Here is a 21,467-nt window from a genome sequence, read left to right as displayed (position 1 = left end):
GCTGGGCTTGCTCCACAACATGCCCCTGTGTTAAGGCCTGCAGTATCACAATGGACAATTGGTTACAAGCAGGCCCGCTGTGTCACAATGAATATTTGGTTCCCTGGGGCTAGTTGGAGGAACCAGAAAGGCCAAGGCCCGAGCCCAGGCCTGAAACAGCAGGGCCTGTCCCTCCCGGGTGGCTCGGGGCTGTTTGTGGGATGTGAGGGACAACAAGGACAAATGTCATCACCCTGTGTGACACTGCAGATGCTGATGGAACCAAGGGCCAGTGTGACACAGCAGGGCCTCCTGGAAACAAGAGGCCATTGTGAGCCTGCAGGGCTCTAACACCCCAGAACACAGAAATGCTGGGGGTGACCAAAGGTTCCTTTACTCGAGTTTGGTGCACAGGACAAACACCATCCAGATACTGTCAACATGGACAGATGCAAAGTATATTCTTGGTGGGACGGGACTCACAAGGATCATCAAGTCCAGCTCTGCAGTGAATGGCCCACACACGGACTGAAGCCACAACCGCAGTGATACCAGCACCATGCTCTAACCAACAGAGCTAAGAGGTGGAAATGACACAAAATTTTACAGGCAAAATATAGACAATCAAGGAACTTAGCCAAAGCGGTTAATTCAACATCCAATTCAACAAAAAACTGAAGATGTTAAGTTACCCAAGAGTATTCCAGGTAATTAGGTTTAGAAGAAGAAGAAATAGAGGATAGCAGAAGGAGAGAAGAGCTCTAGGCAGACACACATACAGGTAAGCAACTGCTCGGGTTCCAGGATCCAAAGCTGGGACAGACCTCGTGCTCCGGCTATTAACGCCCTGACCCTTCATGGGCCCGGCCCTCGGGAAGGACTTCCAGTTGCTTGCCCAATCAGAGTCATGGCAGGCACCAGCTGCTGCTTTGAATAATTGATGGATTGATTGAAAGCTCATTCAATGAGAGCTGGGTTAGTGATGACTGTTGTGTGATTGATTGACAGCTCAGCCAATAAGAGCTGGGTTAGTAGCACCCTTGCTGTTTGATTGACAGCTCTGCTAGCCTAGGGCTGGGGCCGGGGCTCTGTCCCCCCACAAAGCAAGGCCTGACCCTTCCCCGGCCTCACTCAGGCATTCTGAGCATCCCGAGGTGTCTGGGACATGGATCTCATCCAGCCTCTGACAGCAACCATGGTGACACTGTGGGATCTCAGGGAACCAAGGGGCCATTGTGACCCTGTGGTGCCTCATGGAGGATGGGGCACTACCAGGACTTGTCAGGGACACGAGCAGGACACAGACAGAGCTCGCAGGTGCTCAGCACTGGCAGGGGCTGTGTGATGTCCCAGAGGGGGCTGTGTCACAGTGGCACCTGTGTGGCTGTGTCCTGGAGCCAGAGAGCAGCTGTGATGTCAGAAAGGGGCTGTGTGACAGCACAGAGTGGGTTGTGTGAGGTCACAGATGGGGCTGTGACATCACCGAGTTTGTTGTGTGAGGTCATTGAACGACTGTGGCATCATAGAGGGGACTGTGTGACATCACAGAGCAGACCGTGACACCATGGCATGGCTGTATGACATCCTAGAGTGGCTGTGAGGTCAAAGTGTGTGCTGTGACAATACAGAGTGACAGTATTGAACCACAAAAGGCAAGGAAAATACCTTTCAGCCGATTTAGTCAAAAGGATATGTTTATTTCATCGCTGGACAAACACGCGGGATCTCTCCCAAAGGCGTGCACGCCCCTCTACAACTTTGGGTCCTTTATTTATTCATAAAAATCATGCATATTCTAAAACGCCTGTAGATATTTATTACCTGTGTAAGTGTCGGTCCGAAGATTGCCTGATCTGCCTCACAATCATTGTTAGAGACTGAGACTCTGAGAACCTGAGAGCCTTGAGACCCCTGGACCCCACCTCTCTCTTTGGGCAGGAGCTGCTGGGCCTGGCTAAGGTGGATGCTTGCCAAGGGACTGTGTTGGGTGTGCGCTGTACTGTCACGCTGCACTGCATTTGGGCAGGTACGGGCTGAAGGAACCGTACTTTCTGCACCTGAGCAACAGGCCTCACACACAATAGTCCATAAATCTCCCTACCTTTTGGCCAGCGGCCACTCCCCTTGAAACGGACTATAATATTATTACAGTAATTTCATGACCATAAGGCACACCGGACTATAAGGCGCACCCCCCCGGAGTCGGCAAAATTCGCAACTTTGTAGATCAGATAAGGCGCACCGGATTATAAGGCGCACTTTTTTTTGCAGCGAGGCTCTGCCCCCAGCTCACCCCGCACGGTTGCGAGCCAAGTCCCCGCCACAACCCTGCAGCCTGGACCCGGGAAGGGGGATGCTGTGGGCCCCCTGGGCGGCATTCACCCGGCAGCCATGGGCTCCTGGGACTGCCTGGACCCGGGAAGGGGTGGTGCCGCGGGCCCCCTGGCCCGCCTCCACCCGGCAGGGGCAGTACCGCAGGCCTCCAGGCCCGCCCCCAGCTGGCTGCCGCGGCACTTCCGGCTCCCCCCACGGCTCACAGCTCTCACTTCCGGTTTGGCAAATTTCGCAATTTTGTCCATCAGATAAGGCGCACTGGACTATGAGGTGCACTTCCGGGTTCAAGGGAAATTTTTAGTCAAAAGGGTGCGCCTTATAGTCGTTAAATTACTGTACTCTCCAGAGAGACCTTCGTGACTTCTTTCTCCCCACAGATGGAAGACGTCGCTGGATGATCCAAGGACGTTCCATCTGTTGGTAGCTATTCCCCCTATTCTCTCTCTTTCTCTCTGTCTCTCTCTCTGTCCCTCTGTCTCTCTCTCTATTCTTTTTGTCCCTCTCTCTCTTTCTCTTTCTCTGTGTCTCCCTCTCTCTCTGTGTCCCTTCTCTCCCTCCCTACTTCATCACCTTTTTATCTCTCTCCTTCTCACCATTACCACAAAACTGAATTGTTGGCCCTCAATAAATTGCTTTGCTGCTTGCTGCTGAACAAACCCTTAGTCTCTTGCTGTTGTCCTTTGCACCCTGTGGTCAAACGAACCATCACAACCCCTGCTCAGGTTGTGCAGACCGTGACAACCTGTCACTGCCCTTTCCCCGCTCAGTATTAAAATTAGTTGCCTACTCATTATGGTTGCGCAGTATTCCCTAGGTTTTGGGTTGGTTGGCTTCAAATTGAATCAAAGGACTTCAAAGGATGAAGTAAGGATTGTCTACCTCACTCTTTACCTCTGTCCTGTTACTATGACTACCTGACCTGTTAATCCCTTCATTCTGGTCTTTATTGACTTCACTGTCAAAATTTATGGTTGATGGGGTTTTTTTTGCTAACTCTAAGTATTTTCTAATGTAGATCAGTTTCGCTTAAATGGTTCTGCATGTTATATAACCAGACTTTGTCAACTTTGACTCCTTCTACTAGGATATCTCTTTTTAAGGGTTACATTGCTAATCTGTAGCTTCTAAGTTTTTCAAGATAACCCATAACTTATTCCCTAAACATGCGATTCTCTAAGCTGTAACAGAAGAGTACGAATGCTATGGCTCAGTGTGACATCACAGAGAGCATTGCATGACATTGCTTAGGGGGTTGTGACATTACAGAGCTGGCTGTGACATCATAAAGTAGGGTGTAAGGCCCTAGAGGAGACTCTGCCATCACAGAGAGTTGATGTGTAACATCAACTGTAAACTGTGTAACATCTTAGAGCAGGCTGTGACATCAGCAGAACACACTGTGACATCATAGGGTGACATCCCAGAGATGGCTCTGTGACATCACAAGGATGCTGCATGACATCCCAGACTGGGCAGTGGCATCACAGGGGCTGTGTGACATCACAGCTGGCTGTGTGATATCACAGGGGCTGTGTGACATCAGAGCAGGATGTGTGATATCGCAGAGGCTGTGTGACATCACAGATGTTTTGTGACATCACAGATGTTTTGTGACATCACAAGTGGCTCTGTGACATCACTGGGGCTGTCTGTGTCCCCAGGGGAGGTCACTCTGCCCAGCCCCCCTCACAGCTCCCCCAGACAAGTCCAACGCTGCTTGTGCACAGCAGGGTCCCCTGTTCCCCTGGGTCCCCCTGCCTCTGGTGCCACAGCCTCCCCCAGAGGATTTTCCATTAGATCGACCCCAGAGCCTGACATGGGGACAGGGGCTGGGGCCATGGGGGTGGCACAGGGGGACAGGGACCCCCCAACAGCGTCCCTGTGTCCCCCAGGGCCAGAGCCTGGGCCAGGGCTCCTTCACCCTGTTATCAACCTGCGGTTGAGAGCGCTTAAAAAAGCCCCAGCAAGGAATCAGCAAAAAACAGATTTCATATTGAGCGACAGCACAACAAAGTTCCTTGGTGAGAATCACTCTGCTCCTGACTGGGGACTTCAGGAACAGCAAGGAAACAAAACTAAAAGAAAACCAAACATAATCATTCAATCAAACCAGAAATGAACCAAGAACTGTCCCTGTATGTATCTGTGTGTGACAAAAGGACAGTGAGGGCAAGGATAAAAGGAACACGCCTGTTATAAGTGAATGACATATTGTTGACTTTTTGCGACTATTAGGATATATGCTATATGTATAATATTAAAATAGCTTTTCTGTATGTATATAAGTTTTTTCTTTTCTTCTAATAGCAAAAGTTAGACATAAGATTTTTAAAAATAGTATACTTAAACTCCCCACCTAATTAAAATAACAACCCATAAATGTGTGATGGGGACCCTGCAGCTAACACAACAACTATCTGTGGATGATACAATTCCTCCAAAGCCATCTTCCCCTGGCCCCTGGAACTTGCTATAATAGATAAGGTATCCTAGATACCAAGGTTGAGCCAAATTCCTGAAGAATTTGGTCACTCTCCTAACAGTTCGGAAGATAATTGATTAGAAATTAGTCTATGTAATTGGTCAGTTCATCTTTAGAACTTCTCTCTTAGATTGGATGCTGTTTTTTGTATAAACTTTTATTGGCTGTACTTTGTATCTCCCCTGAACTTATAAATAAGACTGTCTGCCCTTTGTTCGGAGAGAATCCTACCTGAATCCCTTCGCATGCAATAAAGGTTCTTGTGGAACTCGTCAAGTAAGGCCTCCGGTCTTTCTCTGCTGGCTAAATGTGAGCTTTCTGAGAGATAGCTAAATGATTAGCACTCTGTGGTCCTGGTAAATACCATCAGGGACCAAAAAGAAAGTTACACTGCATGGTTTACGGTGGGCACTTAAAAGGCAAAGCGAGGTGCATCATCAGGGTGCAAGGGAATGTGAAAAAGCAGGCTTTTAAATCTATGATTGTGAGGGGCCAGTTGAGAGGAATCATTTCTGGAGAGGGAAGTACAGGTTGTAAAGCACCCATTGGCTCCATGACTGCATTTGCCACCTGCAAGTCCTGAAAGAGTCTCCATTTGCCACTTTTCTTGGGCATGCAGAATACAGGAGTGTTCCAAGGGCTAGAGGATGGCTGTATGTGCCCAGGAGATCGCTGTTCATCTCTGAGTTGCTGTAGGTTCTGAAGCCGTTTCAGGGGCATTGAGAGACACAGCAGGGTCATCTGTTCTCCATATGAGCTTACATATGTTCAGTATTTGTATCCAGAACAGCAGTTCAGTGGCCCCTATGCAAAAGAGTGTGATGTGAATCAAGGTCTGTGCTCACAGTGGTTCCAAACTGTCCCAGGGCATCCATCCCGTCTCCATAATGTACACGGGAGCAGAGCAATGAATGGTGTGATGCAGCCCTCCTACCCCAATCAGAGTGGAGGCAGGGTCGGGTCAACCATGGGCCAGTCACTGGGCCAGTCACTGCTTTTGAGAATGAAATGGCCAGCCCCAGTATCAGCAAGTCCTGTGAATTCCTTGCCATTTTTAGTGCATACTGTGATTGGCTGAACTGCTGTGATAGTACTTGCCCAAAAAATGTGAAGTTGGCCAGTACTGTTGAAACCAGCAGTGCCACGCTTAACTTCTCTGCCCTGGGTTGTGCTGAAAAATGGAACAAACTGTGCCAGATGCTGCCCAGTGGGTATAAAGCAAGGTGGCACGGGCATCCAGAGCATAATCTGTATGTGACACTCAAAGTTGGAGTTGATGACACCAGGTGACACAAAAAGCCCTAGTTTAATGGTCGAAGAACGTCCAATTAACAAAGTATGCATTATTGCCACAAGGTCCCCATACGCCTCTAGGGACTAAATGAACCGAGGTGGTCTCCAGAGTCACTGGCTGGCTGGCAGCCAGGCCCAATCCAGCACTTCTGGAGGTTCTGGAGATGAGAGTTTGATTCTGTGGGGCACACGAGCACGTCCCCCACAGTCAATTTCCCAAAACTGTGGGTTTACTTTCCACAGCAGGGTGAGTGTGGCTGCTCCATCTGTTTCAAATGACTTGTCTTTTCCTGATGGGTGCCAGTTAAAAGCATGGCTAAATGCCTTGAGCCATGAATGGGGGCAAGGATGGATGCTATCTCTGTGCACTGTGTTCTAATTTTTCCAGGTTTCCTTACTGTATCCCAGTGGTGGGGATATGAAGAAGGGGTCACTGGGACCGCCTTTGATCCCCGCCCATGCACAAGGCAGTAACTCCCCGTGTTGGCAGTGCTGCAGGGTTTCTGAGCAGCTCTCTGCAGCTGGATGTCCAAGAGTCCCAGGAGATGAGGTAAGCCAAGGTGTCTGCTGCTCCACTGGGCTGTTCTGCTCACTCTTCCCCTCTTCTGAGGTTCTTTTGCACTGTCAGCTCTCCCATGTATTTAGGCCAACCTTTGTGTATTCACCATTTTGCCCATGTATGATGATCCAGCTCAATGTCAAACCCCACACTCTATGTCCCAAGAGCAGAGGTGGCAGTGGAGAAGAGGAGGTCAGGCTTAGAAGTATCTCAAGATGTATCCTCTGCTGGGCTTGGCTTTTGATTCCCTCTGTAATGTTTGTGATGTCATTTGGAACCTGTATTGAATAAGTCTGGATCCTGAAGGTCATTGAATACTTGTCATCCTTGGCTGTCACCTTCAGCACCCACAAGAATATGTTTGGACAAATATTGACTACTGGAGAGGTGTGTGCAAATTCTGCTGCTGCTTCTTTTAATTTGACCATGGGTGTCGTTGTTTACGTGCAGCACTTAATTTTGTAGTATCTCAAGTATAAACAAGCAACTAAACCCAACCCAGAACTTAGTGGGAGCTACAGAAAGAAAACTAGCCATGAAAACTAGCTTTGGAAAGCAATTACTTGCTGAGTGTAATTGTCAAATCCTGGAGAGCACTGTGGGTTGCCAACTGTTTGGAAGGAAAGAAAGCCCAAAGTCAATGTGAGGCATAACTTCTCAGAGGCTTGGCCTCCACTGTGAAATGAGATCCCAGATAAGTTTTGGGGTATAGATGTATAATCCAATCAATGTTTTATATTTAGGTCTGGGCTTAAAATCAAAGAAGGCGAACTGCTAGAGAAGAGTTTATAGACTCTACCTGATGGAAAGATATTGGTTTGGATATGTGTGAGAAAATACAGCCATCAAGCTTATCTGAGTGATAGCAATATAGAAGGAGTCACAGAAGTTTCATTCCAATTAAAAAGCTTAGGTGGGGCTTTTAAAGTGCAATCTGAATATCCTTGTGTAGTGGATCTAGTGCTGGCTAAATGCCAGCACAGCCACTGGAATATATTTACCGATGTTTCTTTTGCCAGATAAGCAATTAGGAGAAGGAGGGCAAAACAGGCACAAAATTTAAAGTGTGCAAAGAAAAACTCTATTAACAGAAAAAGGATAAGAATAATCAGAATAAACCTCCAGAACACTTCTTCTCCCCTCACCTTCTTTTCTTTGCCACTGACAATGTACAGAGATAAATCAGTCAGTTTATCATCTCTAAAGCAGTCTTTCTCCAATTCACTCAGGGAGAGGAGTTTCTCTTGCAATGCTATGGATACTTCTCCACAAGAAACAGTTCTGTCGTGGCTCTAATGTCACAGTGAATCATCCGCCTGGGAAAGAAAAATGTGCTTGCAGTGTGAAAAGTTACTCCCATAGCTCACAGCTATGCCACAGCTGCTTTCATGGGCCCTGTCAACTTATTGGGTTGCTGTTTTAAGGATAAGCTGTTCCAGTATAAAACAAAAGTTCTCCGAATCCATCTGTGGGAACAGAGATTTTCTACTGCTATCACTGGGGCAAGGTTTCTCATCTTTCTCTCTGTTCAAATTTCTCATTGAATCAAATTTACTTCAACATCTGCTCCTTCAGCACTGCTGCCTCTGTTCGTGGCTGGGCTCAGAACACTGCATCCCCCCAATATATTTTCATGAATTACAGGGAAAAAAAGGGTTTGATGTATCAATTATGTCTTCTCTATAGCCTTGCAAGAGGATTTCAGCCTCAGACTGAGGCATCTTCTCTAATCCCCTCCATCTAGAATTCTACTCCCTCTTCATTGACTTCAGTGTCCATGTTGTTGTCTCTAAGTGTCCTCACCTTTCCTTTTTCTGATTCCGGAGACAGTGGGTGTTCAGAGGTTTGTTTGCTCTCCAGCCTTTTCACTTGAAACCGTTTTATAGTCCTGCAGGGCTGACAGGTTGATCCCATGCCGGCTCTGCATGGCAGAGACCGCTCGCCGTGCCTCTCGCTGCTGCTCACGCTGTTCCCTCCGGCCCTGCGCAAAGCAGCGCTGGATGCCGGCACCTCCCCTGCGCCTTTCCTTCCCACGGGGCACCGAAAAACAAGACAAGCTGCTGCTGCCGTTTGTGTCCTTCTGTGATCTGCATGGCCGCTAAAAGAACTAAACGAGCCAAGTTCATTGTGAGCCCTGCTGAGGCAGCCACAATAGCGCAGTCCCAGCCCCGTTACCGCTCCCGCTCCAGGATGGCGGCGGCCACTGCCAGCCCTGGCTGCTCCTGGCCTCGGGGCCGTGCCCAGCACCGGCTGTGGGGCCACTTCCAGCTCTGTTCCAGAGCAAACTGAGTTCATTTGCGAGCCGTGCAGAGACAGTCCCGGCCACGCCAACTCTGGCTGAGCAGTGCTGGCTGCTCCGGTCACCCGCAGGGCCTGGACAGTCCCGGTGGCCTGGGCAGTGCAGGAGCCTGGGCAGTGCTGGAGTCCTGGGCAGTGCTGGAAGCCTGGGCAGTGCCAGTGGCCTGGGCAGTGCTGGAGTCCTGGGCAGTGCTGGAAGCCTGGGCAGTGCTGGAGGCCTGGACAGTCCGGGTGGCCTGGACCCACAGCAGAAGAAATCTCACCTGCGCCGAGCACCGACCCGGCCACGCAGCCGTGTGGGGCCTGGCCAGTTTCCTCCGCAGGGGCCAGAAGCCAAGAAGCTTTCCGGGTCTTCTTTCATTTTTAAATGTGCAATTCCACAGGGCTGTGCTTATCTCCTTCAAGTGGTCCAACCAGATATCAACCCCGAAATTTAGCCAGGTCAATGACCCTTCCAAACCAGTCAGTTCATTGGCTCCAGCATTGGCTCTGACATTAAGTCACCTCCCACCACCACCTGAAAAGCAGTCCTTCATTAAAACACTACACTTTGCTTAATAGGTCAGTTGGAAAAAGCCTTTTCTTCTTGAAAAGACAAGGAGGTGGAATATCCTTCTCAGGACACAGCAGTGCTCTCACCACCTGGAGCACGAGGCTGGCCCCAGTGTAAGGCACGAGCAGCCAAAGTCAAGCTTCAGCAGCAGTACCAAAGTAGCTGCCCTCCACAGAGACTCGTGTCTCAGCTTAGCAGCTCTTGCTGCTTCAGGGAGGCTGTAGGAGCAACTTGGCTCCAAAAGGAGAGACAGCAGAATTGAGGAGTTAGGATGCAAGTTGAAGAATGAGTGCTGTGTTTCAGCTGAAGCTTGGCCAGCTCTGTCTGTCTGCAGCAACTGAAAGCTTAAGGAGAATGAATCAGCTTTGCATCTTGTTGGGTTGATGTGTTGCATTTCCTCCTTCATCAGAGTGACCGAGTGAGGATGGTTTGCCTCCTTTCATGCTGCACCTCTTCCCTCCTTTCTCTTTCTTCTTTGCCATATGTTCTTTTGTCCTACATTTTCTCAAGGCCGAGATCCAGCAGCAGAAGCAAAGAGAAGATGCCTGAACATGCAGGTAGGTACATGGCATGTCTGTCCTAAAATGACCATTGGAATTTTGACTCAGAGGTGACATTTTGAAAGCTTGGTTAATAACCATTCTTTCTAAAATTTCTTTAAATTTGTTTCAACTCCTTGATGGGCTCAGTGGACTCTCCCACAGCCCAGTCACTGGGAGTGTGCTCCAGTGGTGCAGTGAAAATTCCTTCAGTGTGAAGTGTCTGGAGGCAGGAGCTGGAGTGAGACCTTGGGGCCCTGGAAATGCAGCACAGGAAAAGGAAACATTCTTCTCCATCCTGCCCATGCCTTTTATCTCCCTGCAGCCTTTCTAGTCTTACAATTAGTAGAGAAAAAGAAATAATTTTACATGAAATGAGAAATGTTCCCACTTTGTCCTCCTGCCCTTGAAGGAGAAAGTTTTTCCTTGGGGCAGTTTCTGAGCTGAACCCTTGGAGATCTGAACATGACTCATGGACATTGCCTGGTTTTGCACTGGGAGAAACAGGGAAACCTCCTGTGACAGAAAGTCCTTTTGAATTTTCCATTGAAGGAGGAGACTTCCAAATGGATGCAGCCTATGCAGGGTCTGAGTTTGTCATCCTCTGACAGCCCAAGCCCAAAGCCACCTATGGCACGGTGACGATGACAAATCTCTTGCCCGACTGTCTCTGTCTGTGTCAGTGTTACAGGCTGAGGCTGGGGCAGGAGATGCCTTCTGCCTTGTGCCCCTGTCCCTGCCTTGCCTGATCCCTGACAGGTGGAATTGTGCCAGAGAAAATGCCGTCTCTGGTGCATCAGTGTCAGCCAATGCCTTCGAGTTGAAAGCCTCAGTGAAAGTCTGCTAGTGTTCCTTTTCATTCTCTGGGAATGTAGTGATAGGAGAGATGAGACTTGAAGAAATACATTTGCTGATGCAAAGAAAGGGATCAGATCACCTAGTCCTTTTGCTCAGGGTTATTTCTGCCAACCTCTGGGTACAGCCTCTTTGGAATGACTCCTTAATTGCTGATATGCAGGTGGAATGCTTTGTGTAGCTAGGGAGAAGTATTGCTCAGTAAGTACTGTGACATTTTTGCAGGACTCATGCTGGACTAGAAATGAGTTATATCATTAAACCTTAGCTGTTGCAGCTTTGTAATTGTCCTGGCGTTTCTACAGGGAAATATAATCCTTATTTGAGACAATTGTTCCACTCTTACTACTTGGCTGCCTTATGATTTTTATCCTCTGTGAAGCCATGTACAGAATTAGTTCTCTTACTTGTAACAGCTCTGTGGAAGAGTATGTCACAATGACCTGCACTCTGCTATTTCCATGAAGAAAAAATTTAATTGGTCAGTGTGAGCCATGATCAGAAATGTTTTGAGGCAGGTCATCTTTGTATTGGGCTTGGATGCCTCTGCAGGAAAGAAGGCAGGGAATAAACCCTTCAAACAGTGAAGCAGAGCAAAAGTGAATCTTTTGGATGACCACTTTATTCCCTCCAATTACATGCTTGGAGATTACTGGGGACATCTAATGGGGAAAGCAAAGCTTCTTTTGTGTCTAATGTATGGTGTCATTGTTTGTGTCCCAGCACTTCTTCTGTTGTAAAGAGAAATAAAAAAATCCCAATAATGCAATACTCAACCTAGAACTGAGTGGGAGTTACAGAAACAATGGCCTTAAAAACGACTTCTGAAAACAATTACTTGCTAGACAGTGTCAAATTCTAGAGAGCAGTGTGAGTTTCCAACTGTTTGGAAGGAAAGGATCCTGTAGTAGTGGGGAGGGAACAGGAAACATAAAGAGGTAGAACCCTTCTCTCCAGGCTTGCCAGCTCCATATTGTTCCAAGAAATCCAACTGATGCCATTTTCATGAAAATTAAAAAACAACCAATCTTTCCATGAACTGAAATATGCTTTGAGTTCCCCACCCATTAGATGGGTTGGTTGTAAAGGTGTGAGTTCAATTAACTCACTTCTCTTGCACCTGACCTACAGCTTCTTCTGGGTCGACAGCACAAACCCAGAGGATGAAGGGAAAGAGCTCTTGGTGTGTGATAGCGCCTGGGATGCCTCTGTTCCCCAGGAAACTCCCGGCCCTGCTGGCCATGGAGACGTGTGTGCGGAACCCCGGCCTTGGGAATGGAGCTCTGGGCTCCCGGCCGGCTCAGGGGCCTTGCCCAGGAGCCCCGGCAGAGGCAGCTGAGCAGCGCTGCCCCAGGGTCACTGCCAGGGAGGAGGACAAGGGGAAGGCCCAGCAGGGCTCAGCCTCACACACAGCTAAGGTGGGAGCTGGGCCGCTCTCTGGCAGGAGGAAGGGTCTTGTGCCAGCCTGGAGAGCCTGTGCACATTGGCAGGGAACAGTTGTGCCCTGCAGGTGCCCCCTGCCATGAGCTGTGCTGCTGCCAGTGCCCCGTGGGGCTGTAGGGCTGCTGAGCTGTGGGGCAGGGAGAGGAGCAGGAGGCTGCATGTGCAGCTGAGCCATTGCTGAAAGCACAGGGCTCTGGGCTCCCTGCTGTCCCAGGGCAGCCCAGAGGCCAGGCTGTTCCCCTGGGAGCTCTGTGCAAGTGGGGCAGGGTGTGCCCCTGGCCTGCCTCAAGGGGCTGCTGGCAGGAGCAGGTTTCCCTGTGCAGCTATTTAGAAGTTTCCAGGAAGTGTGTCCCATGGAATACGGAGCTTGAGATGCCTTAGGTTTGAATCGCAGCCTCTGTTAAATTTTGTGTGTCCATTTTGCAGACCTGACTGACTGCAGTGGTCCCAAGCAGGTTACCCTGGGGTCAGTAGTTTCCCTGCCAACTTCCCAGATTCCCTTATTTTCCAAGTGCTCATCTCTCATCCAGAATTGCCCTCCTTCCTCAAAGCCCGTATCTAACTCTCTTATTAAACTAGCCATTCTGCAAGGACAAGAAATATTGATTTACAACATTGGGGTTTTTTTCTGCTTTGCTGACACTTGATTTTAAGCTCTTAAAGGTTAAAAGGTGCTGTGTAGAATGCTTTAATAGCTGTGTTGGGGAGTATTTCCAAATGAGTTACATTGTTCTACTTGCATTAAGAAAATCCACGTTTCCTCAGTCTGGCCCAAAAGTGGCCCCAGCTCATACAGTTTAGAATGAAAATCCTTGGGGAAAATGAATTATCTAGTGTCAAGAACATAATTTACATTTGGATAACACACTCCTGCAATCCTAAGCTTGTCTTTCAATGTCCTCTAAGATATTCCAACAAAGAGAAGAAAATGTTGAACTAAATGCATACAGGTATTAGAGCACAGGACTTCTTTTAGGAACTGGAAAGAAGATGTTGACTAAAATCAGCATACGGGCAGATAAGAATCTCTGTCAAGAGCAGTCTCCATCTCTGCCCTTCTCTGTCAAACACAGAGGCTCTCCAGCATCGAGGGCTGAGGCCTTCATCATGCAGCAGGTTCCAGTCTGCTGGCCAGCAGTGCAATGCCATGTCTGCTGCCAGTAGCCCATCCACTGGGAGATGGTCTAGGCATATGTACCTTGCTGCTCTCAAGCACCATCCCAGTGTCTTATGAGAGCTCTGCAGTCTGGAACCTGTCTTGCCTGTTGCCCAGCATGACGTTTTTAGGGACTTGAAGTCTGCCAGAGATTTACAGGAACCTTTGCTTCCAGTAGCAGTCCTCCCAGTGAGCCAGGCCAAGGAGACAGATCATCCCACCAGCCCTGATCTTAGGAGTGACAAAGACCTGAGGAACGGCTTTGGAAAGGTAAGGGATAAGGACAGGGTTACCTTTCTGGCTGTACCTCACAGTCCTCTCATTCTCAAATTTTCTGCTCATTAATATCAGTGTTTCTGCAACTTGTTTTCACATGACTCCTCCTTTTGTTCTCCTGGCCTCAGAGCCAAGGCATTCAGAGTCCTTCAGAGCTGAGTCTTTCAGAAGCCAGGAATTGGGAAACAGCTGCAATTCCTGGCCACGAGCCTTAAGCAACAGCTAATTACCTGTCCTTGCTGCATATTGCACATGGTTTTTATTCTCCTGCCATGGCCTGTAGGAACTGAACTGCCTGCTCCGTGGTCATGGGAGCTCTTCATTTGTCTTGGAGCATTGCTATGACTTTCATGCTTCAAGCAGGGCTTCCTGTCCTAGGCTGCAGTTGGAGAAGTGTAAGGTTGTGGCACTGAAGTGTTCCACCTCACTGTGTGTAATTGCCAAGGTGAGAATGGGAGACATTCTCCTATTGGAATGTATATGGAGCTGGATTAAAGACTATGGCACTCCATGGACTCTGTGCTCCTGATGAGGTGTTGTGCCTGGTTTGTGTGTCTCTGCTTAACAGTCTGCCATGTATTTCCATTGCAACTAGATCCACGCTTCATTGTGCAAGTTGGCTGGAAAGAACTTAGAGCCAAAGGATGTTGAGCTTTTTCAGAAAGAGATGAAGAAAAGGAGAGAAAATAATACATCCTTGCAGCTGCCTCCAGAGACAATTGAGCCCAGGGATGCAGCTGAAGCAAGTAAGTGGTGGCTACACTTGTGGTCCTTTTTGACCCCTTGCTTGCCCTTGCACAGTGTTGCAATCAGACTGGTGGCTGTTCTGCTGGCATCTCAGTGGAAGCTTGCATAGGATTGATTTCCATTCCCCAAAGAAAAATAGAGACATGGAGTGTCTTGCCCATGGCCTCACTGAGTCACTAACAGAATATCAGCTTCCCACCTTCACCTCTAAAGTCTTTCAGAGTAGAAAATCCTTTCTTGCAAAGTCCTCTGGGGCTTCAGACTCTCTCCTGGAGAGCAGCTTCCAGGGAAGGAGAGTCCAGAAGAATGCTTTTCAATCGAGGTGCAACATGGAACAAACCAAATTCAACTCCTAATGCAAACACCAGAGCTCTGTCTCCTGCCCCTCCCTGCCGAGGAGCTGGCGCTGCAGAGCTGTGCTGAAGCCCGAGGCAGTGCTGCTGTTGTAGCCCCAGGAGCAAGCAGCGTTCCCCAGTGAATCCCGGCTGAGGGCTCTGGCTGCAGTGCTGTGTGCGCTGCCCCGAGGGCGGCAGCAGGGACCTTCGGGGGCAGCACTCAGCCCGAGGGCATCACCCAAGGTAATCTGCACTTTCCTTTGGGAACTTCCCCAGCCAGCCTCTGAAACAGGAAATGAAAAGCAAAGCAACACTGGGTTTTCCTTGTTTCTTAGGGGAAGCATCACTGCACTTTGATTTTAACCTAGAAGAGGGTAGATTTAGATTAGATATTAGGGAGAATTTTTTATAATGAAGGCAATGAAATACCAGAAGGGTTTGCCCAGAGAAGCTGTTGTTGATCCATCCTTGAAGGGGTTCAAGGCCAGTTTACATGGGGCTCTGAGGAACCTGTTCTAGATGAAAATGTCCCTGCTCCCATGGGTTGGACTAGATACTGGTTAAAGGGGTCTTCCAACCCAAACTCTTCTAGGATTCTGTGATTCTGTGATCCTTGTCCCATGCCAGTGTTCTACTTGAAGTGCTTTGGGATAACAAAGAGATGTTACCCAGCTCCAGCAAGTTTTCTGGTTCATTCCATCGTCACCCTGTCCAGCACTCTCCAATTACAAGCTCTTCTTTGGTCTCTGCAGGCTTTTGCTTACCACCTGTCAACGGCACAGCTTCCATTGTGCAGAGAAAACACCCTGGTAATGCCTTGAAGAAGAAGGTCTTGAGGAAGCAGGACAAGGTGCCCAGTATGCCCATGATCCATGAGGAAGGCAGTGTCCCATGCAACTCCTCAGGTAAGCCTGCTCCGTGGCAGCTTTTTCCCACATGTGCACAAGGAGCACAAAGTGCCTCCTGCCTCAGCCAGCACAGCTGGGATCTTGGGTCCACAGCCTGTCCTGAGAATGAGCTCAAATCTACTTTTGAGTTACTCCAGCTTGGTAGTACTGCAGCAGTTGGTTCTATGAGATCCATTGGAAAGTTGAGCTGAATAAAGCAGTGGTAAAGGCCTAAGCTCTGCCTTTTGCCCATCCTGATAGTGCAAAGTACAGTGCTGGTGGCAGGAGGCAGCTGTAACTGCAGGGATGAGCAGTGGGGCAGTGTGCCAGGGTGTGCTCACTGGGCACCTACGGGCACCACCCCGATCAGTTGTCCACTCACCACCAGGGCCCTCTGCCTGTGCTGCTGTCTGGCTCTGCAGCCAGCTTTTCTGCTCTCCCAGCAAGGCTTGTCTCTGCATGGCACTCAGTGGCTTGGTGCCATTGTTCTGCTGCTCCCAGACGTGCCCAATGGCTCCTGGCTGCCGCCATCCCAGGCCTGCAATGCCAAGAGGGAACAAGCAGTGCCTGCCGTGTCCCTGCCCGCAAACAGAGCAGTTGTGTGTGGCAGATGGCAGCCAGGAGGGGCTGCCTGGTGCTCCCAGGCTGTTTGCTGCCTGTAGGAAATGCACAGCAGATAGTCCCTAGTGGCTCTTGTCTCTCCTTTGTGGGTGGACTGCCTGTGCTATGATCCCAAGTAGGGTGAGATAAGAAGGAGGGATCTAAGAATGCTACTTGGAATGCTCTTTTCTAGTGATGCCACTTCCACGTTCAGGACTGACCAGAATTGAGCCTGGGCTGTTCAGGCTTGGCTTGGTGCTGTCAAGAGGCGGCTGCAGGTCCTTCCTCGGGGAGTTGCAGAGTGCCTCTGTCCTCAGGGCTGGAGGAAATCAGGGCTCTGGGACAAGAGAGGCCCCTGGGGTTCCCTCCTGGGGCAGCCATTCCCGCTGGTCGGCCCTGTCTGGCAGGGAGTGGGAGCTCTGCAGCCTCAGGAACCTGCCGCTGGCTGTGGTCGCCAGCCCTGATGCCTCACACACCTTCCTGTAGCTCAGGGCTTGCACAGAGCAAGTGCTGAGAGACAGAGTTGTTTGCACCTTTGCAATAACATGTTGCTGTTCCGGGGATTGGTTTAGGTAGGGATTTGGGGAAAAGGCAGAGCTTCAAGTGTTCTTGCCCAGGGGTGGAATCTTGTGGGACATCCTGCTGGTTTTTTGTGGGAATGCGGAGGTGGAGTGGAGTGGGTGACAGACAGGCCTAGATTGTAGAGTGGAAACTCAGCTCCAGAGTGCCAGTGCAGACTCTCACTGCTGAACTGCCTGCTGGGGATGGCAAAGAAGGAAAATGCCCCAGTAACAGCCCCATGGGATTGTGTCTTAGGGACAGGTACCAGGAGGTGAGAAGAAACAGCAGCATGGGCCAGTCTCCCAGCTTCTAGGAAGCAGTGACATAGGGACTTCCTGGGCCAGAGATTTCAAAAAGGCTGTCTTCTAAAACAGCCTCAAATGAGGGCTCTGGAACCCCTCTGTTTGCCTCTTAGATTTGTGTATGCTTCTGACACAGCTTCCTGTGGCAATGAGTTCATGATTTCATTAAGTACTCCTTGAAAAGCACCTCCCATTGTTTGACAGAGCTGCCAGCCTGGTAATTTCAGAGGATGCTGCCTCGTTCTTGGGTGGAGAGAAAAATCAATCCTTTTGGTACTTGGTGTTCAGGAAGAAGGAGAAGGGACTCTTCAGCATCAAACACCTGGCTGGGTCCCATTCAGAAGTCCTGCTTTCAAGACTTCATGACATTTGCTTGGCAGTTACCAGTGAGGTGAGCACATTGTTCTGAATTGTGCCCTGTACTTCATGCACGGTGTGTAGAGTAGATATGTGCTTGTTCATCTCCACATGTGTGCTCAGGGACTGCCTTCATTTCTGTTTTTAGACCTTATATTTCTAATGTCTGTCAGCTATCTGTAGGATCTGTGTGTACATGGAGTTGTATTTACTGGCTGGTCAGGTATCTGACACTCATCTTTGAGTGAGCTCCCATTCTAATGAAATGTGCAAATACAGAAACAGATACAGCAAGCCAGAGTCCTAATCTCTGGCCAAGATGTAATTCAACACTGCAAATTCATCTGTAGACCTGAGCCAGAGTTTTCTATTTCCTGGCTGAGCACTGAGCACTGGCTGAGTGCTTCAACTGCTGGTGTTGCTTTTTTGAACAGGAGCACGTGACTCTTTATCCTTATGACCTGTGCCTTTATGGTTTGAAGGCAGCACTTGCTTTTATTTGGTTCTTTGTTTTTCAAATAAAAGAGCCCAAAATCAAAGGAGCTGACATTATAGAAGTGTTAAGTAGATCACTTTAGTGAAATTTTTATTTTTTGGCCTTCAGTAAGTAGGTCTGAGGCCAGAAATTGGTGCCAGAGTAAGTGCCTTCCTGGGCTTGTACTCTTCTGCTCTTGTTGTGCTTTTATGTTCCTCTGGACTCAGTGGGACGTGTTGTCATTTCCCAGGACTTTTGTCTAAGGCAACTGGTTTTCTTTTCAAGGTGATTCTTATGTTTCCCCTCATGACTTCCCCAGGTGACCAAGCTGTGGTCAAAGGTGTCCTGCTCGACCATCGTCACTCTGGGAGAGTTTTTTGCAAGCTTGGAGAAGGACATGGACTCTGAGGTGGATGAGGTGGCTCAAGTCCTTCTCCAGGTGCTGCGTAACTGCCCAGAGTTTGAGAAAGCAGCCAGTCAGACCCTGGGGATCATGGTGGAGAATGTGACTCCTGCACAAGCAATGACTGCTCTCCTGGACAGTGGAGTCAAGTAGGTTCTTCTTCTTTGAGTGATATTCTTCATCTTCTAGTGTGCAGGTGGGGGAAGGGATGAGAGAAAGAATGGCAATGGTGGGAGGGAAGGGTCCTGTATCCTGCATCTTCTGTCAGCTCAGTGACTGGATTCTCCAATGCACCTCATTTCTTCCCTCTGGTCCCCTATTTCTGCCCTCCCTGCAGCCTGAGTTCTTAGAATCACAGAACTGTAGAATATGGGCAGTTGGAAGGGGCTCATCAGGATCATGGCATGCAGCTCCTGGCCTTGCACAGGACACCCCACGGGTCACAGCATGTGCCTGAGAGTGTTGTCCAAATGCTTCTGGAGCTCTGTCAGGCTTGGTGTTGTGAGCACTGCCCTGGGGAGTCTGTTGTAGTGCCCTGTCCTGGGCTGATGTTATGGTGTTTGTATCCCCAATTGTGTATTCTGTTCAAGTGAAGGTTTGTTTTGTCTACTTTTCAGTTGGCTCCCCTCCCCCATCGTCTGTGCTTAGGGGAGGCAAGGTTTGCTGGCTTTTGCTTGCTTGCTTGGCTTGCTGGCTTCAGCTTTGCTGGCTTTTGCTTTTGCTTATTAGTTAGTTTAGTTAGGCAGTCCAATCTCTTTCCCTGGACTGTTTTTTTTTTTGTTGTTGTTCTTGCTTTCTTTCCCTTTCTGTATACCATCTGAACCTGTTCTGGACCGGGACCTGTGAAACACCAAGGAACACCGGGAGTCTGCAATTTGTGATCTGCAGCAGTCATCCCCAGCGCCGGGGACTGATAACTGGCCGACCACTCGCAGGAGAGATTTCTGAGTTTGTCATCCTCTCAGAGCAGTGAAAGAGTTTTTTTGTCATCTGGGGCTGTTTATATTTATTTCTTGTGTTGGGGAATGTTTTGTTTGTTAAATAAACAGGTTTTTTCCACTTTTCCTCTGAGGAAATTCTTCCCGAACCCAGTGGTGGGGGGAGGAGTCGTGGGGGTTTTGTTTTCTGGGGGCTCCTTCTGGAGGTTTTCCCCAAATTTGCCATAAACTCGGAGAGCATGGAATCCTGATTGCACAACTACATGATTCTATGGGCTGAGGTACTCAGAATACTCAACTATTTGTACTGGAAACTTTAGTAAGATAATTATCCTTTGTAATGCTACCAGGGACCAGTGTAAGGCTTCTGAAGGTATCAGAAATGCTTGCCTAAAGGCAGGCAATGTATTTGAAGAAACCCCAGTGACATGCCTTGGGTACTCGACAAGGAGTGAACCTTGTGCTGTCCCCCAGCATGGGAGCCTTGCCCTCCTTGACTCCAGCCAGCCCAGCCTGGGCACCTGGGCAGTGTCCCCACTCCTGCTGAGGCTTCTGCCACAGACCTGGGAGAGGCTTTGGGGAAGCACCAGAGCAGCTCAGGAACAAGGTGGCTGCCCAGGGGCTGTTTATGGCCTCTGACACCCAGTTCCTCAGGGCTTCCCACTGCCCCGGCCCCTCAGGAGTCTCCTGTCCCCTTGTAACCTCTTGGCACCCACTCCCTGACACATCCCCCTTGTGCCTTCCCACTGCCTTGTCCCATCAGGGCCTCCACAGCCCCTCATCCCTTCATGGCTCCCAGTGCCCCATCCCCTCAGGGTCTCTCCCAGCCCCGCCAACCTGCCTGGCAGCAGCGCTGCAGCACCACAGGAGCTCCAGAGGAGCCCGAGCAAGAGGCACCACCGAGCCCTCAGCAATCCAGCCAGCAACACCCGGGCAGGAGGACACCGATGGCGATTCCTGGCTGGGACAGGGGTCATGGCCATCTCCAGGCACCCGTCTTGCAGGGGTCCCTGCAGCTCCAACCCCTGCCCACCCGCTCTGCCCCCAGCACAAAGGCTTCAGCACAAGCACCAAAGGCCAAGGGGCTTCTGGCCATTTTCCCTGCAACACAGCACGCCTGGGCAGCTTGCTGAGCACAAGCACCCTTCTCCCCCTCTTCCCTGATGCCCTGCAGACCCCGGGCAGGAAAAAAAAAGCTACTGGGAGTCTGTCTATTCTAATACATCCTAGATTTATATAATAAAGTAAAACAAAAAGGAGAACAAACTTAAAGAAAAATCTCTGCTGGTTCAGGTGGCCACAGCAGACAGGACCCACAACATCAGCTCTCTGCTGAGCTCCAGCAGCGCAGCCAGGCCCTGCCGCACAGACGAGGCCGTCCCTTGCATGCCCCGCGGAATCGGTCTTGCAGCTTCCGCAATATGGAGTAGGGAGCTCTCTGTACTGCCCGGAGGACGAACGCTGTTTCAGTTGCAAGGTTCCTAATGGCAGGGCTGGTGTCATGTTCCATGTCTTCAAGGGCTGGAAGAGAGAGGAATAGAACAATGGTCAGATCCCAGATCTGCAGGGATCTGAGGAGACCCCTGTGCCAGGGCCATGCCAGCCTGCTCTAGTCATGGCCAGGAGGGAGCAGGGACTACTGGGATCAGCCCGAGGCTGCTGGCCACGAATCCCTCACTTGCCCCTGAAATCTCCGTGTGCTCTGCCCACACCACCCCCGTCCGCACAGGGAGCAGAGCCCTCGGCACCTGGGCTAGAGCCTGCAGCTCCTCCTGCCAGGACCTGCTGACAGCCCACTGCCCTCACTCACCCTCACAGATGACCTGCAGCTCTTCCTTCTTCCCCCTCAGGTACTGCCCGGCCATCCCTGGGAACACAGAGCCTGTCACAGCCCCAGCAGCACAGCTCCCTGCCAGTGGCACTGCCAGCCCTGTGGCCACTCGCCCTCCTGGCCCGGCAGGGCTCACTCAGCCCGGGCCCTTGCCGCATGCTGACGCCCAAGGGCACGGCTGCCAGAGGGCGGCAGCAGCCCCGAGGGCAGCCGGGGCTCCGCGGCGCTGAGCCTGGATGGCGCTGCCGGGGCAGCAGGCGGGGC

The 21,467-nt window shown here is 50.1% G+C and overlaps 1 protein-coding gene across 1 annotated transcript; it reads left to right on the top strand.

Moving 5' to 3' along the window:
- Positions 1 to 14,406: 14,406 nt before the first annotated feature.
- Positions 14,407 to 19,134, top strand: LOC117011558 (TOG array regulator of axonemal microtubules protein 2-like). The gene is made up of 4 exons (XM_033086983.1): positions 14,407 to 14,513; positions 15,602 to 15,754; positions 17,404 to 17,590; positions 18,351 to 19,134. Exons 2-4 carry the CDS (start codon positions 15,741 to 15,743, stop codon positions 18,585 to 18,587), a joined length of 438 nt encoding a protein of 145 aa, XP_032942874.1. The 5' UTR covers positions 14,407 to 14,513; positions 15,602 to 15,740; the 3' UTR covers positions 18,588 to 19,134.
- The last annotated feature ends 2,333 nt before the right edge of the window (positions 19,135 to 21,467 follow it).

The sequence above is a fragment of the Catharus ustulatus genome, unplaced genomic scaffold (genome assembly GCF_009819885.2).
Source record: "Catharus ustulatus isolate bCatUst1 unplaced genomic scaffold, bCatUst1.pri.v2 scaffold_92_arrow_ctg1, whole genome shotgun sequence".
Taxonomy (NCBI): domain Eukaryota; kingdom Metazoa; phylum Chordata; class Aves; order Passeriformes; family Turdidae; genus Catharus; species Catharus ustulatus.
Note: the sequence above shows the minus strand (reverse complement) of the source record. Positions and strands in the feature narration are given on the sequence as shown.

Coding starts and splice junctions, on each gene's coding strand:
- LOC117011558 (XM_033086983.1), top strand. Junction 17,591..18,350: donor GCTTGGCAGTTACCAGTGAG/GTGAGCACATTG, acceptor TGACTTCCCCAG/GTGACCAAGCTGTGGTCAAA.